The sequence below is a fragment of the Monopterus albus genome, unplaced genomic scaffold (genome assembly GCF_001952655.1).
Source record: "Monopterus albus unplaced genomic scaffold, M_albus_1.0 scaffold5.1, whole genome shotgun sequence".
Taxonomy (NCBI): domain Eukaryota; kingdom Metazoa; phylum Chordata; class Actinopteri; order Synbranchiformes; family Synbranchidae; genus Monopterus; species Monopterus albus.
The window spans coordinates 3,080,973-3,097,516 of record NW_018127885.1 but is presented as its reverse complement, the minus strand read 5'-3'; the positions used below and the strand labels follow the sequence as shown (position 1 = coordinate 3,097,516).

The following is a 16,544-nucleotide window of genomic DNA, read 5'->3' as shown; positions in this document are numbered from 1 at the left end:
TTCTTACAGCTGTTGCATTTTGTGTGTCTGTGTTTCAGACCTCCAGACCGTCGACGTAGAGATGTTTTTGGCGTGGCTAACAACACAATGTTTCCTGAGAGTGCTGGTAGGTGGAACACCACATTTGGCCCAGGGGATAACGGTACAGATGGCATTCCTCCTGTCAAAGAGTACCCCTTCTCAGAAGACAAGAGCACAGTGGAATATTTAGAGATCCTCAACCTGCGGCCCTTCACAGTCTACCGTATTGACATCCATGCCTGCAACGAGGAGGTGCGGCGCTGCAGTGCTGGAGCATTTGTCTACTCCAGGACAAAACCCGCAAGTGAGAAACTGACCTGGATACAATCTATGATGGAAATGTGGCACAACGTGATGTACGAATCGTTCTGAAACTGTAGATGCTGCTTGTAATGTTGTGTATATATTTCCCAGTCAAAGCAGATGACATCCCTGGAAAAGTGATCTATGAGAGGAACGACGAGGTTGAGGGTTGTGTGGTGCTGCACTGGCCAGAGCCCATCATGCCCAATGGACTCATCCTGATGTATGAGATCAAGTTCCGTCTTGGGTCTGAGGTGAGCCAGATTGGGTCTAATGAAAGATCCTGTTAGAAATCTAGAATCTATGAACATGCAAATATTGTCTGCTGGCCACAGGATTTCTCCTACTACACAGAAAGCTCCATGTGTATATGTTGTTGCCACATTATGTGTGACACTGTTAAGTTACATATTCGACTGTGATGAACCGCAAATTAGTTGTGATATCATCGCAAAATAGTCTTGTAGAAAAACATTTTGAACTAAAAATTTTTAGGAACAGATTTAAAACAGCGTTCCAGTGTCAAACTGCATTGTTCTGCACATCAATGATCAAATATCCAAGCAAAGTAACAATAAGCAAAACACATTTTTGAGCAGAGTGTGGATTCTAAAAGTCCTTAGTGTTAGTTCACAGTTTTACCCTCCTTACTTGACCTTGAGTCTTTTAAGCAATAACCACAATGTGATTGTTTTCTTTTAGCCTGAGAAACACGAGTGTGTATCGCGACAGCAGTACCGCGAGCACAGAGGAGCTCGCCTGATGAACCTGGGTCCGGGAAACTACTCTGCCTCTGTGCGGGCCACTTCTTTAGCAGGGAACGGCTCCTGGACGGAAAGAGGGTCCTTCTATGTGTCTCCACCCAACCGTAATTCAACATTTCTCTCACATTAAAGCTCTGGTTATTTTTGATTGATTTATTTATTTTGTTCACTTGAAAAAGTGTAACCCAAATGCAGTAAGTGGTAGCTCTACAACGGTAAGGCCAAAAAAGAACAACCTTGGGTATTATGAATAAATGACATTTACTAAATTTTTTAAATACATTGTCCCTGTCTCCATCATTAGACCAGAGATGAGTCAGTCAGCACTGATGCTTCTGAACCTGTCTTAAAAGTTCTGAACTGCAGCTCTACTACATTTGACGCAGTTTAAATGAAGTACAGCAATGCAATACCATTACTTTTAGGCATTTGGTAAACCTTGGAGAGCTAAATCAGCCATGCTCGGTGACATGCCCCAGCCTGGTCCTAGTACTGGGACTGCTAGGGTGGAAAGCTTTAAATACTATATAATTTCTCTTGACTAATTTAAATTAGATAAAGAATGACATCTTTAGTCAGTGCTATTCACTCTTATTTTTGTTTTTTTGTCCTACAGGACCCGATACTGTTATGTTCTACTTGGCCATCATTATTCCCATCATAGTAATCTTTTTCATTGCCGGCCTCATTACAATTCTCTTCTTTGTGAACAAAAAGAGGCAAGTATCTTTACGAACATGCTTTGTACACTGACAAAGTTGCTCGATTTTACTGTTCTATCATGCTGCGCTCATGAAACTTAATGACCAGTGTAATGTTAATTGGAGTTAATAGGCTGTTTTCATTAACATTTCCCTGTGGTAAAGAGCAGACTTTCTAGACAATTACTGTACATATCCCATCCATACACAGAGTTGCCTGCTGGCCAACTGAATTATGTTTCTTATCAATAGGAACAGCGACAGACTGGGGAATGGAGTCCTTTATGCGTCTGTCAATCCAGAGTACTTCAGTGCTGCTGAGAGTAAGAATATAAAATATTTTCACAATTTTTCAGTGTTATACTTTTCTGTGCGTATTTGGTGTAACCTGCTGTTTGTTGTTGCATGTCAGTGTATGTCCCAGATGAGTGGGAGGTGGCCAGAGAGAAGATCACAATGCACCGGGAGCTGGGGCAGGGCTCCTTCGGCATGGTGTACGAAGGCATCGCCAAGGGAGTGGTCAAGGATGAACCCGAGACGCGAGTGGCTATCAAGACAGCCAATGAGTCGGCCAGCATGAGGGAGCGCGTTGAGTTTCTGAACGAGGCCTCTGTCATGAAGGAGTTCAACTGTCACCATGTGGTAAGGGGTTCAACTCCTAAAGTTGCTACCTGAGTGATAAAAGCCTGAAAAAATGCAGGTAAAGCATCACAATACAGCCAAAAGTAAATTAAGACATTGTTATATGAATCCCATTTGCAAGGCAGTGCTGTCAGTTAACATTATTTCCTAATGTGCTTAAAAGCAGAGAGAAAGGGGCCAGCAGGTCATGAGCTCTGAGCAAACTGTAGCCGTCTTTACTCTGGCAGCTACAGCCTGAGGCAGGGTTCGGCCTCCTGGAGACCATGTACAATAGATTGTCTCATCGCTGCAATCACAGCCTCATTACGTACATTAAATGGATGTGTTAGTCTCCTGTTAGAAAGCTGCTGTTACAACCCCTTTTAAATCAAGTCTGCCTTCTAAAAAGCCAAACACATAATTAATAAATTTGATTTGAATAATTTAAAGGAAATATATTTTTCTTTTAACAATCTTCAAAGCATGTTAAAGAGGAAGTTTTTTTCTAGTAGCCTACCACTATAAGATGTGAAATATGAACAGTTTGAGCTTTTGAGCTGCAACTTACTGCTGACTAATTTTACACAGTATTTATCATATTCATTACCGGCAATTTTTCCACTTATGCCATTTACAGTAGGCAGTTTGAGTCCAGTCAATAACCTTAAATGTTACAAAAGAAAGAACTAAATTGCCAGAGGTAAAACCAACAAAAAAAGTCACCAAAACTTAAAAATCTGTGTAAATTTAAGGCCTTTTTAGGGAACAAGTAATAGGTTTTAACTCATGCTCGGTTCAGAGTACATGATTTAAGCCCGATAACAACCCAACCCAATGGTCGTAGGGCGTCGGGACCGACAAACGCAGTCGGACACGACTCTTGATCCTTTTATTTCATATAGTGTGTCATAGTAAACGACAACTGATGCTGCATCTGATGCGCCCGCCCCAGCTTTTGTTTATTACTTACAACAACAAATTCTGTGTGTACAAAGGTAGTGCTAGAAAAGACTGTTGCTTATACTAACAGGAAATGATACAGTGCCTGGACTGCTGGACATCAATCAGTGACTTTAGAAAGAGAGAGACTGCTCTTCTAAAAGTGTGATTATATTGTGTTTTCTGAGGTGTTGCTAGATCTCTTCACCACTCTCCATTGTTACCTTTTTTCAGCACACTCAAAAATAAAAAGTATCCTTACTGACAGTTTTGAATATACTTATTCTTGTCCCTTTTCTTTTGTGAACACACATTCTCATAACGTGTTGTGTGGATTTGGGACAACTTTTGACTCATCCTACCTGACCTGTGCTGTATTGTAATTGGTGTAGGTGCGATTACTAGGCGTGGTCTCACAGGGACAGCCAACATTGGTGATTATGGAGTTGATGCCCCGTGGAGATCTCAAGAGCCACCTGCGCTCTCTGCGCAAAGAAGTAAGCAGCTTATCTTCACACATACACACACTTCAGCTAAAGTGAAAGCAGTCTCTTACAGCCAGTGTGTGAACACACACACATCTTTAGTGCTTTTTACTCTCTCATCTCATCTTCTCTCTGGCGGTCTGTGACAGAAAGCCACCAGCCAGGTCCTACCCCCACTCAAAAAGATGATCCAGATGGCAGGGGAGATCGCCGATGGCATGGCCTACCTAAATGCCAACAAATTTGTCCACAGAGATCTGGCTGCCAGGAACTGCATGGTAGCAGAGGACTTCACTGTGAAGATTGGAGGTAAGTCAAGTTAACACGATGCCCTCAGCTGCCCCTGGTCACTTAATGCTGAACCCTCAAAAATAAGTGTTTGGATTTCAGTGAGTGCCTGAGGCAGTGGAGTCCAAATGTAGATGGACAGGAGGAAAGAGGAGCTGAAGGGAATGGACGAGCCCTCAGGAGCTTCCTCTCTATGAGACAGATTACTATCGAAAAGGAGGGAAGGGCTTGCTGCCTGTTCGTTGGATGTCTCCAGAGTCACTGAAAGATGGCGTGTTCACTACAATGTCTGATGTCTGGTATGAGAACACACCACTCTTTTACGCACACATGACCTTGCCTTACACATGTTCAAACCTGCCTCAATCCAGGGGGCTTGCAAAGTATTTCAGTGATGTCTGCATCTTGTCTTTGTGTGTGCGGTAGCACTAAAAGCATTCACACTGTGGAGTCAAAGCAGTAAATACACACAGATCACCTGACGGCCCATAATCTTAGCAACAGTCTTTACTTGACAATTTGAACATGCATTTCCTGTTATGAGTGCTAGTGCTTCCAAAACCATGAAAATCTTTTGGTTTCCAGCTGGCTCTCTAGAAATTCCTCTGTGTAACAAAACGGTGTAGAACAAGATAAACCTTTTTTTTCTTTTACTGACATCTTTTTTTACTTCAGCTTTCGGTAAAATCTCAGCTCATAGGTCTGCCAGTTCTGATATTTTTCAAGAGAAACAGAAATGTTTACTAGCTCTCTTGCAAGTTTTTCTTTCCCAACTCAGCGTCCCACGAGTCATTTGCTAAGAGTGGGCTTTAAAGGCTCCAGATGTTCTCAAATGAGAGGTTGCAGTGCCAGCACAAACCCACCTCCACATTTGTATACTATATCTTCCTCTTTGATGTTGCACATAAGAAGTTTAATGCAAGATTAACCCTTTTTCATCCATTTATAAGACGTGTTGTAAGAAGACAGTTTTAAAGACTTGTATACTTTTGGTACTCATGCTAGTGGTGAAAATATGACCATCAAGGGTGAACAAATAATAAGGTCTTTGTCAGTCAAGTTAAAAGTTTCATAGTTATTTTAGTGCAAGGTCAAATTGTACTTTTGTTTACTCGACACTTTATACTTGTCTGCAGTAATTAAGACAGAAAAGTGTGATCACTGACATGAATTATATTATTCTTAATACTTGGTGTAACATGATGTATGTAACATAAAGATAAATATCTGCTAAGTGCTGGTTCTCTCATATGGTTCTACAACATTTCCAGCTCAGAAAACCTCATCAGGTTACCATTAAATTGGTACTCGTACAGTAGATGATGTAGGACTTTAAAGTTGCAGTATTTAAAGCAGCATTAATTAGAATTTTTATTGGCACTTTGGGGCAGAAATCTCCAACAAACTAAGCAGTACACACACTGTATATTTTAATAATAAATTCATAACACTAAAAGCAGACAGACTCACTGTACTGGATTACCTAATTAAAGAAGGAAAGCAGATTTTCGAAGATATAAAAAGGAAACCACACAGTTTGAAATGTTTCTTCACAGTCAAGAATTGGTGATCCTACACCTGTGCAATAAATTGGTTGTAATAGTCAAATTCTAGGAGAGAAGTTTCTTCCTTTTTAAAAGACAACATTTAGCAGGAATAAAACTGATATGCTTTACCTATAGCAACCTTAAACATTTTCTGACGTTGCATGTAATGTAAAGCAGCATTAACATCACATAGGCACAAATGTAAATATGTATAATCTTGTCATCTCATCTCGTGTCGCAGGTCATTTGGTGTCGTGCTGTGGGAGATCGCCACCTTGGCAGAACAGCCTTACCAGGGCATGTCCAATGAACAGGTGCTGCGCTTCGTCATGGAGGGAGGACTACTGGACAAACCTGACAACTGCCCTGACATGTTGTGAGTCTCTTTTTATCTGTGATCAGTAGCTGTGTATTATCACCCATTCGAGGTCTTTCAAACCAATGTTAAAATAACCCTTGAAGGATGTATTGTTTTATCTTCCACTGCCACCACCTTGCACGCCTTTGGCCTCAATATTTTGACCTGCGTCTATTTTTAGTTGTAGTTCTAAATGTATAAGATATCATGTGGTGTGTATACTAACCTAGAGCCAGAATGAGGCCTGACATTATCGTCACGGGTTAAATGTGGTCCATTGACGACAAGGCCTTACTGGTCAAATGGCAGCAGGAAGCTTCCTCTTCCGTCAGCTTTGGCCCATAGAAGGGATGTCGCTGACCCATGTGTGAAAGATGCCCTTCATGAGAACAGGCACGAGGAGGGAGATGGTGTCTGTCCATCAGCAAAGGGAGTGAGAGAGACAGAAAGAATTCATTAATGTATTTATAATTCATTAATCACCCTGGCTGTTAGTGAAAACACAGCACAGCCTGATCGTATATGCATTTCTCTTCTCCTTCTCTGACCTCAATAAGAAGGCATTCGGCTCTCCCACTCTCTATGGCTGACCTCACCTTAGAAAGAGAGAGAGAGAGAGAGAGAGTAGAAAAAAAGAGCTGTGGAGGAGTGTTGTGCTGACACAAACCTTTGGTTTCTATGGCAACCTAACTGTTTTGTCACAATTACAGGAGTGTGAGGATTGTGTTACAGAGGTGGTGGTGGGATAGCCTCCTGGTCGCTGAGCTACACACAGGGAAGTCGGTTACCACTGGTCACCTCTGCTGTAGTTAATGGAGATTTCCAGTGTAGTTAAGCCACAAGTCCATACAAAGACTGAATAGCGAGATACACGAAGAGGATGTGGGCAGGATAACAGAGAGGGATGAGTCATATTTGGAGAGCTTTGAACGAGTCTCCCTAGTGCTGTTTCCCATGATCAGGTAGTTGTAGGTCACTGATTAGATTTCCCATGTTTCTGTCTAGAGTTTCCTTTAGACAAAGGTGAATTTCTCACACAGGCTTGGGTGAAAATGAATTGCAGTCTCTGTGATCATATTTAACATGATTTATTGTGGAATGTGCGTTATCACTTAGCGTTATTATAAATCAGTATTTCACTACACAGGGGACGTGTGTAAGGTTTTGTAGTTCTGTCGCAAGCGATTCCTGTTTAACATCCACCATGGATGTGTGGCGTCTGCTGTGCAGACACTTCACCTTAAAGTATCTGTTTCTGATTTTGTGTGTTTTCAAGGATTTTTTTTTTCCTTCTCTTTGGCTAGTGAAACTTTGGCTGTCTTGACATTTTTTTTTTGTCTTGTCTTGTTCCTCCAGTATGAGCGGTTTATCAAAACCGAACACAAACTTGTAGAAATGTGATGTCTTCACAGCTTTGCCTGTGGTCTACTCACTGAAGTCTGTTTTACCATCATGGGGAAAGTGAGTTGCCCTTGGCAAAGGTTGCACTCTCTGAGTGCTGTCTAGTTTGAAATAGGTTGAGGCATGCCCAGAAAAAAATCTAAAGCTGTTAGGGGGGGAAAAAAAAGCCTTGCACCAATAACCCAATGAAACGTATTGGTTTGGATGAAATGTTGATTGCAGCCGTCAGTCTTACAAATGGCAAGTGGACAAGACAAAGTACAGTTAAAGGATCCACCAGTGTTGTTTTGATCTGCTACGGCTTTACTGGGAATTCGCTTCTGAAAACGAGACAACAGTGGCGTGCCCATCGTTACAGAGCAGCAGTTGGACAAATGATCTTCACCAGGCTGATTGACATAAAAAATAGTTTCATAGGGAAGAAATCAGCACATTTTAATGAATGAATTCATTAATTGCACTGATGTTCCCCGATTCACTACAGACAACAGGGAAAAGTGAACCCAGACTGCTCAGAGTTGCATGGACTGAACAGATTTGAGTGATTTGAACCGTGCCTCTGGAGATACATCTCACTAAACGCCCAAGAGGGGAAATAAAAAGCAGGCCTGAAGCTTTATAAAAAAAAAAAGTGCTCAGTGTCAAATGACACATTTGATAGAATGAAATTCTGTTGCGTGATGGGTGTAAAAAAAAAAAAACATTTCTAAGTTGGTGAATAAAAAAAGATGTTACCTCCACTGTCCCGGGTACAGCGTTTGTTGGCTGCTGCCAGTAGATCTTGTCTTGTGCCCATGAACGTGAACAAACTCAGCATTGTGCAATCGAGGAACCTGAAAATAGAATGAACAGCGCGAGTTGACAGTGAAGACGTTTATATTCCTTTTTGTCTTAGCCCAAATTTTAAGGCAAACATTTAAGGTTTTCTGCCAAATAAATAAAGATGTTAAAACTGGTAATGGAAGGCGCTTTACCAAAAACGCACTGAACCAATCCGAATACTATGACCCCAAAACCATGATATGAACCTAAGCATGAATTCTGTGAGCTGTTCAGCTCCTAATATAGATTAACAAAGATATCAAGTGTTAGAGAGTTCAGAACCAAGGCAGACATCTGCTGTGCTGACTTGGTCATGCCTAAAGTTAAAGCTCTATTTGTGGGACAGCACAAAGTATAACAAGGGTTTGTTTGATTTTGAGAAGCTACTGTAAATAAAGTTATATAGTACAGAGCTCACCTACCACTCTGAGCTGTCATGTACTGCTAACTTGACTAATGGAGGGTCAAATACAAGTCACCTTAATTTAATGGCAACAGCATGCTTGTATGTGCCATGATTGACAGGACAAGAAGTTAGGAGTTACTGCAGTGTTTGTTTTCTAAATTTGCATCAGTGAGCCTCATGCAGAGCAACAGATGGTGGGGGGATTTTGAGCAGGCCAGACTACGTAGGCAGGTTACTCCGGAGCATCGGCCCAGCTCCAAGCATTACACATCTTTTCATGGGAGGTCTTTGCTGCCGGGGTTTGGACATCTGAACGTCAACTCTAAGACACTTGCTGCGTTGCTGAAAAACAAGTCAGAGCTGCCCCCCTGCTGCTTCAGAGTGTTAAGCCAGACGCGTGCTTAGGAAAGTTCTACCCATAATTCCTCTGTGTGGAGAGGAGCTGGCGCCCAGCTGCAGAGCCTGTTGTAGACTGCAGAGAGACAACTGGGAGAGAAAGAAAGAAAACAAGAGAGAGGGAACAGCAATAATAGAGCAGAGATGACCGAGGTGTTTATGTCAGCAGACTTAAGAGTATTCTTAGCTGTTGTGGGGTGCGGTGTAGCAGCACACACACTGTAATAATCCTTCCTTTTATGTTGTTTTGACATTCCCATAGCTTGCTTAGCTGCTGCCTTGGCACAGTAACCTTACATAAGATTTACTCTGCGGATGAGCACATGCTATATTACTGATCCTACAGCAGTCACGTAGTAATAATCTCAGTTGAACTGACTTTTAAAAACAAGTTTTTGAAGTTACTAACATATGTTTACAACTAAAACTGTTGTGGCTGAGAGCAAGTTTGGAATATGTCTGCATCTATTTGTACTTTGTTCACTACTTCAGTCATGTAGCATTTCAGTAAGCAGTATTAGAGCAGAATGAAACCTGCATGAAATTAATCAAAGGCAGGTATTTGTGATGTAACACATTCTTCTCATTATTAAACTATTGCCAGACAACAGATTTAACATTGAAATATTTTAAAAGCATGAATGTTTGTGGCTGTACAGTATTTTTGGATGCATCACTTTGTTGTTGCTATTTTATGTTTGGTTTTACTGTTCTGAAAGACACAGAATGGTTTTTCAAAAACGACAGGGGAATGAATCAAAGCATCTGTAGTTAACGCTACTAATTTGGTGAGCTGTAGTATATTTGTGTATTTTACTGTACTATACACAGTATTTTAAAGTTTAATGTGGTAAACTAATGTTTAGTGTAAGAGGAATGAAATGGGTTTAAATGTTGGTGTCTTCTGCCACCTGCTGGTGAGAAATGCTAAGTATTCCCACTTTGAAGCATAAAGTCAATGACTGTCCCATGCTCATGTAATAATTGCTCCTGTCCATACTGGCTGTTAATTGTTCCCTTCCTGATAAAATTACACTGTAAGAGATGGGGACAAAATCCAAAGTATTCATTTAGCTCAGCCAAAGGTAAAAAGGTAAATTAAGTTGGTATCCTCTGAGGTTATGATTGTCTTATTACAAAGTCCTGAGGTGAGAGTATAAAATATGAGACTATTGTGTTAAGGGTTGGGGGAAAAATTAAACCGTACTTTAAAAACAAAACCCCCAAAATCTAGTGTAAATTACTCACCCTTTGTATGTACTTACAGGTTTGAGCTGATGAGGATGTGCTGGCAATATAACCCCAAAATGCGTCCATCCTTTCCGGAGATCATCAACGGCATCAAAGATGAACTGGATCCTACCTTCAAGGAAATGAGCTTTTTCTTCAGTGAAGACAACAAGCCTCCGGACACCGTGGAGTTGGACATGGAGGTAGAAAACATGGAGAACATTCCACTGGACCCTGCTTCCACCATGCAGCCCTCTGCTGCTGCCACACCCTTGTCCGGGTGTACACGAGGGACGCCTTCTCCTTCCCAGCAGTTATCCCCCATGCAAGGCTCAAGTACCCCCTTACTGGGACCTGTCTCTCCCTCCTCCCCGGGCCCAGGTGCCTCAGCCTTGGCATCTCCAGGCCAAGCCTCGGAAAAGCACTCAGGACATATTTCGGCCAACGGGCCAGTGGTGGTGCTGCGGCCCAACTTTGATGAGATGCAACCCTATGCACACATGAATGGGGGAAAAAAGAACGAACGGGCGTTACCACTGCCCCAGTCGTCGGCCTGCTGATATCAGACCAGCCCCTGCACCCCCTCCTCCTCCTCATACACAGGGTAACACAAACCTCTACTCCATCTCTCAAGAAGGGATGGGTGAGGTAAGAAAGGACTCACTTCTGCTGTGTGCCAGTAGATAATCTCTCCACTCCTTTAAGGTCAAGCATAAACAGTAAAAACTGAAAAACAGCACAGAATAGCATTTGGAGTTTGGTGGCTCAGACACAACACTGGCAAACTCCTTCCTGTGCAGCCTGTATTTAAGTCTTTGTTACATAAGCCTTTCAAGAAGTTAAACAAGACAGGCATGTATCCTGGCTTAGAGATTTAGACATGAACTTAAAAGAAAATCCTTTTTCACCATATCTGCCAGCAAATCCAATAGAAGAGCACTTTTTTCCTGATGATTTAACAGAGGAAGTTGTGGATATCTGATTCTGTATTTATACAAACACAGGATTCTCTCTATATTATGATTTAACTCCATTTCTAAAATGACTTTCCATCAAAATAACTGAGCTGGCTGGCTCATGTTATGGGAGGATGCTTCAATTTGGAAGTTTGGACTAAGATTTTGTCAATTAAATGTTCCTGTTGACATTTCTGTGGATGTAGATCCTGTCAGAAGTGGGTCAAAATGGAAGAGGGCCAAAATGGAAGAGGGCCTTGTGTATCTGCCAAATGATTGCCAAATCAAACTTTTCTTTCCTCCACTTTGCAGATCTCTTTTACAGATCTCCCTTCTAGTTCTAAGGCTGTGATTCAGAGTTGAGCTGATGCTTACGTTTAATACTAACTGCTCCTGGAGCAGCTGTGTGTGGAGGGGTTATAACAGGACAGAATACAGTATTAATGTTGAGATGTGCTGATTTCGCATCTGCAGTCGACGTTTTCTCAGAATATCCTATATCTGCTCCAGGCGTGGAGTAAGCCTAGCAAGCACTGTCAAACCATAAAGAGAAATGCAACACAAAATAAGTTCATTCAGAATTTGAAATGTAAGCAAAGGCCTCTAATCAAATTTAATATTAATAATATTGTAATATCAATTAAATATTTAGTTAAGCAACCTCTAGCCTTAAAATGAAATTATGACAAGATTCTACAAGCAAATACAAAATCTGAATTGATGAACTGAACTTGCATCCAAACTGGATTATCAAAAACATGTATTAAAGTTTAATTGTTTTGCATACAGATTAGTTGCAACTATTTGCTTGACAGAAATTTAATTTGGAAATAACTTGGTAATCCATTAACTGCTTAAGTCATTTCACTGGTTCCAGCTTTTTCTTTTTTGTCCTGTGTGGAAAAACGGTGGATGTTTGGATTTTGACAAGCAATTTGAAAACATCAGCTTGTCACTATTTTCTAACATTTCATATACCAAACAGTTAATTGAGAAAATAATTGGTAGGTATGTTGTATCTTGAATATCTGAGGGAAGCGCACGTGACTTGAGTCAGCGAAGTCTGAATCACAGCCTCACTAAAAGACGTTTGAAGTCCCACAATGCAAATCACAAAACTTGAATCAAGAGATATGACTTTGCCTCCGATTTCATTTATTCTTATCTGACATATTTAAGTCTGCATTTCATGTGGGAGGTGTTCGAATTCAAATTAAGTGGCACCAAATACATCACAACAAATAGAATCAAAGCCCCACGTCAGAAAACGAGGTGGCGTTGGATCAGACTTCAGTAGCCCAGAGACGGGGTTTAAGTCGCAGCAGGTCTCTTTCAGAAAAGTCTGTTTCTCTACATTTCAAATACAAAGCTCTTACAGTTGTATTTTAGACTGCAGGACCGCTTTTTTTATACACACCATTGGATTTGTCACTCTTTTAAACCTTTTTACAGTTTGGCTCGACGTCTGTACAGAAAAAAGCTGCTATTTTTTTTTTCTTTTCTCTCTTTTGGATGCTAAGATGATCCTTCAGGTTTGGTATCATGGTCTCCACGACAGTCCATTTCTTATATCTTCAAACGCTGTAAAAAAAAAAAAAAAATTTTATACAAGATGATTTAGATATAAAACCTTTTTTCTCTATTCCCCCAAAAGGCTTTTCTGTAACACTACATTTTGTTCATTGCCTTTTATTTTTATGAAATGTTTTTCTGTGTTTGTTTTGTGGATGTCTATATTATTAATTATTATTATATTATTATTTGGAATGGACACCTTAGCTCTACGTGTGAGCGTGTATTTTCTGCACCCTTTTTTTTTTTTACTTGTTATCTAGCGCTGCGCCTAGCATTGCCCTCTCTAGGCGCAACTCAGTCTCAGGTCAAAGTAAAGGCTTCGCTTTCTCCACACATTCACGTGGTCATCCTCTGCATTTCTCATTTTATATGCTGACACCCCCACCAAAATACACAAACTATCATGTTTTAAATCCAAACGCGCCCTCTCCATTTCCTCTGGACTCACTGACCAACTGTACCCATCCATTTCCTGCCTCTTTTTGAATCAATAGGGCTAAATGGGTTATGTTGTTTGCCTTAACTATGCCAACCATCTCTCAACCACTCAAAATCTGTTTTTTGTTTGTTTGCTTGCTTCAACTCTCCCGCGCAATACACCGTCACTTCTGCTTGTGTTAAATCTTCAAAATGAAAACAGGTCTTATCGTTTGACTTCATAATCACTGCTTCTGAAAACCAAATAACGGATGGGTTAAAGACCAGGGAAGGGATGGAAAAGGTCTTAAAATAGAGGCTGAATAGTGAACATGTTTTGAAGGATTTCTCATCTTTTGGAATATTGCCTAGTGATTTTTTTTTTCCCCTCCCTATAGGAGTGTTATTATTTATATATACATTTTAAACTTTTCCTTTTGTAATATCAGTTTAAAATCACTGTATAAATGCTCCATGATTCACTATAAAGTTGGGTTCTTTTCTATGTATTTTCTTTGGTGTCAGGACTGGGGATCTTAAAAAGAAATCTTGTTTTTCCTTCAAGTATATATCTACCTCACTTTTTTTAAAATGTATGTATATGTATTGAAAACAAATACATCTCACTTTTCTTATCAGTTTGTATAGAAACAGGACCGCTACGGGGTCTAGGTAAACCTCACAAAGCAGACTAGGACAGGAGATGGAATTTAAATGCTGTTAAGTTCAGCCTACCAGTCTCTGACGAAAAGTACATTTATACCTCTGAGTATCGGGTCTACAAAAGGAAATGACTGTATGCTGCGGCCTTCGATAAATTAAATTGTTGTTGGGTATTAATGTAAGAAAACATTTCACCACTCAGGCTCTGGTTTGACTGGATAGATTACAGTCTTCTAAGCCTTAGAGCGGGTGCAGTACAGTGTATGATGACAAGAGGCCGGGGAACAACAACATCAGACATTCCATCTCCACTGACTTCCAGCAGATTGTCACAACCTGAACTCCTCAAAAGACAAATTCATTTTCTCATTTAAAATGCAATTATATAGATGTCTGTACGTGTATCATGAGGAAGATTTAAAAAGGGAAATGTTTTCTTGCTCTCTAAGAAAACGGCGTTTACCCTGCAGTCTGTAATGCTGTAAGGTTAGAACGCAACTCCACATTTAAACAACTTTAGGTTATTCCAAACATTACAATGAGTATAGATATGGATCAGTGCTGTGAGTTTAACAAGGACATTTCTGTACTTTCTATATAAAACGTATATAGCGATAGCAACTCCACCTCCTACGTTTCTACCTTTAGCCCTGAATGGAAAACTTTGTCAATGACAGAATCGAAGCAGCAAGAGAAACTTTGTTCTTGTCACTAAGATGGTTAAGATTTCATAACCTTTTTATTCCAAGCACTCACGTCCCTTGTTCGAGTCTACCTGCTGAATGCCATCACAGTCTAAATCAGCAGGGGGAATCTCTTAGTGGCTGTTTCAGGCTTTTTGATCATTTGGAGGTTAACATTGCACATCTTTTTTTCCTGATGCTTAGAATAATACTACTGGTCTAAACAGTCACCTCAGCTGTTCTAATATTATCATCAAAAAATGAAGTATAAAGGTGGCCATGCAGCTGGTACATCTCAAAGCTTCACAGTGGCTACATGGAGATAAGTCTCATCGCAAGGGTTTCTGGGCCTGAGGCAAAAAAAAAAAATCATTTTCTGTGTGGAAATTAATATCTATATGCCATTTAAAAAAATGGAACTATGAATAGGCCACTGGGTAACTTGTAATGTGAAATTTGGGTGATTTTTATAGCAATTTATCTGTGGATAAGTTAAGAAAATAATGAATTTGGTTGAAAATCAGTGATTGCTTTTGAATATCACATTGGTACAGAAATCCCCATTGACAAGTAAACAGAATGTGTTGTTACTTTATCTGTGCATTTATGTTTTTTCTAGTTGGAATGTATGTAATAAGACTTTTTTTTTATATATATATATTTCAGCTTTTCCATTCTGGGAGTAGACATTACATTGATCTGTTGTGAGAATTGCTGCTGAATTACTAGTTACCATTAGATCACAAATATGTCAAAATTACAGCATTTAAATAGATGTATGGAAATACACAGGACAGGACTTTAGATTACAGTTGGGTGTGGTAAATAAAGGGTTAGGGATAAACAGTGTGATTAGAAAAAAATGATAGGCCTACATTTCCAGCCTCACTTGTTGCTTTTTTTGTGTTACAAGATTTTCAGCCTAAATCTACAGTCACTAAAGAAATATTCAATGTAGTCATCTATCATTTTAATTCAGAATGTTCTTCATACAAACCTCAGGTTTATGGAGGATGTCACTGCGTTCAAACTGCAATAATAAGTTTGAGGTTTATCATTATCATGCCTCTGTTTGTATGATTTGCATTCCTATACCTTCTGAGGGGGGCCTTGGTCTACTACTAATTATTCTCTTATAATACTTTCACGAAATCTTTGTGGTCGTTACATAATTGGGTGGAAAGAAACAATCAAAAGCCTTCACTAGACTATCTTGTTTCAAACTCTTTATCCGAAGCCTCAAAGTTTTTTCACACCTAGAGCTGAGATGGTGTATTTTGACATGCCATTGCCAAATGTGTATCTGAGAATTTCTTGCATTTCCTTTTTTTTTTCTTCTCTGAAATTTTACATAAATAAATGGATGAGATCTGACTCTTTGTTCTTTCTAATTCCATCTGAGGCTGTGGTTTGTCATCCACATCATTCTGTGAAACATTGTGTGTGCTGTGAAGTTAGTAGATCTACCTCAGTGTGACTGCTGCCTGTCATGCCATTTGGGACGAGTCATTCAGCTGGTTGAGCATGGCCTGAATGAGGGTCTGCAGTAGAGGTACCAGTCTTTCAGCTGAGCTCAGGCTGCCAGATGATGGTACATGGATGAGAGCTGCTCTTCTCTGACCATGATACAGTGAGCAGTAATATGCAAAATCGCACAGGTACCTGAGAAGAAGGCAGAAATCATTATCTCCTAGTTTCATTGTCTGTCAACACAGTGTAGAAATTGTCTACCTGCCAGCATCTCTTGAGTAAATGACATCCATCCCTGCTTGAATGAACTGCTTGGAGACAATCCTCATATTAATGACTGAGTCCAGTTTCTCCGGTCCTCCTTCCACGCAGCAGTGATGCTCAGGACACAAGCCACACACATCTTTGTCTCTGTATCTACTGTTCTTCCCCGTTTGCTCCAAAATGATGACACTGGAACCTCTGGCTATGCCCAGATGCACAGCAAACTGTCCCCCC

At 40.3% G+C, this 16,544-nt stretch overlaps 2 protein-coding genes across 2 annotated transcripts in view; one reads left to right on the top strand and one right to left on the bottom strand.

Moving 5' to 3' along the window:
- igf1ra (insulin-like growth factor 1a receptor) overlaps positions 1-13,203 on the top strand; it is a 69,715-nt gene extending 56,512 nt beyond the window's left edge. Inside the window, exons 11-21 of the mRNA XM_020611790.1 lie at positions 39-325; positions 436-578; positions 1,027-1,192; positions 1,705-1,807; positions 2,042-2,112; positions 2,202-2,431; positions 3,742-3,846; positions 3,984-4,147; positions 4,296-4,421; positions 5,911-6,045; positions 10,320-13,203. Of these exons, the coding sequence (XP_020467446.1) occupies positions 39-325; positions 436-578; positions 1,027-1,192; positions 1,705-1,807; positions 2,042-2,112; positions 2,202-2,431; positions 3,742-3,846; positions 3,984-4,147; positions 4,296-4,421; positions 5,911-6,045; positions 10,320-10,842 (2,053 nt within the window). The 3' untranslated portion in view covers positions 10,843-13,203. The remainder of the gene's footprint in view (positions 1-38; positions 326-435; positions 579-1,026; positions 1,193-1,704; positions 1,808-2,041; positions 2,113-2,201; positions 2,432-3,741; positions 3,847-3,983; positions 4,148-4,295; positions 4,422-5,910; positions 6,046-10,319) is intronic.
- Positions 12,565-16,544, bottom strand: part of pgpep1l (pyroglutamyl-peptidase I like) — a 4,654-nt gene continuing 674 nt past the window's right edge. Inside the window, exons 4-6 of the mRNA XM_020613818.1 lie at positions 16,308-16,534; positions 16,044-16,238; positions 12,565-12,819 (exon numbers count right to left, since the gene is read on the bottom strand). Of these exons, the coding sequence (XP_020469474.1) occupies positions 16,064-16,238; positions 16,308-16,534 (402 nt within the window). The 3' untranslated portion in view covers positions 12,565-12,819; positions 16,044-16,063. The remainder of the gene's footprint in view (positions 12,820-16,043; positions 16,239-16,307; positions 16,535-16,544) is intronic.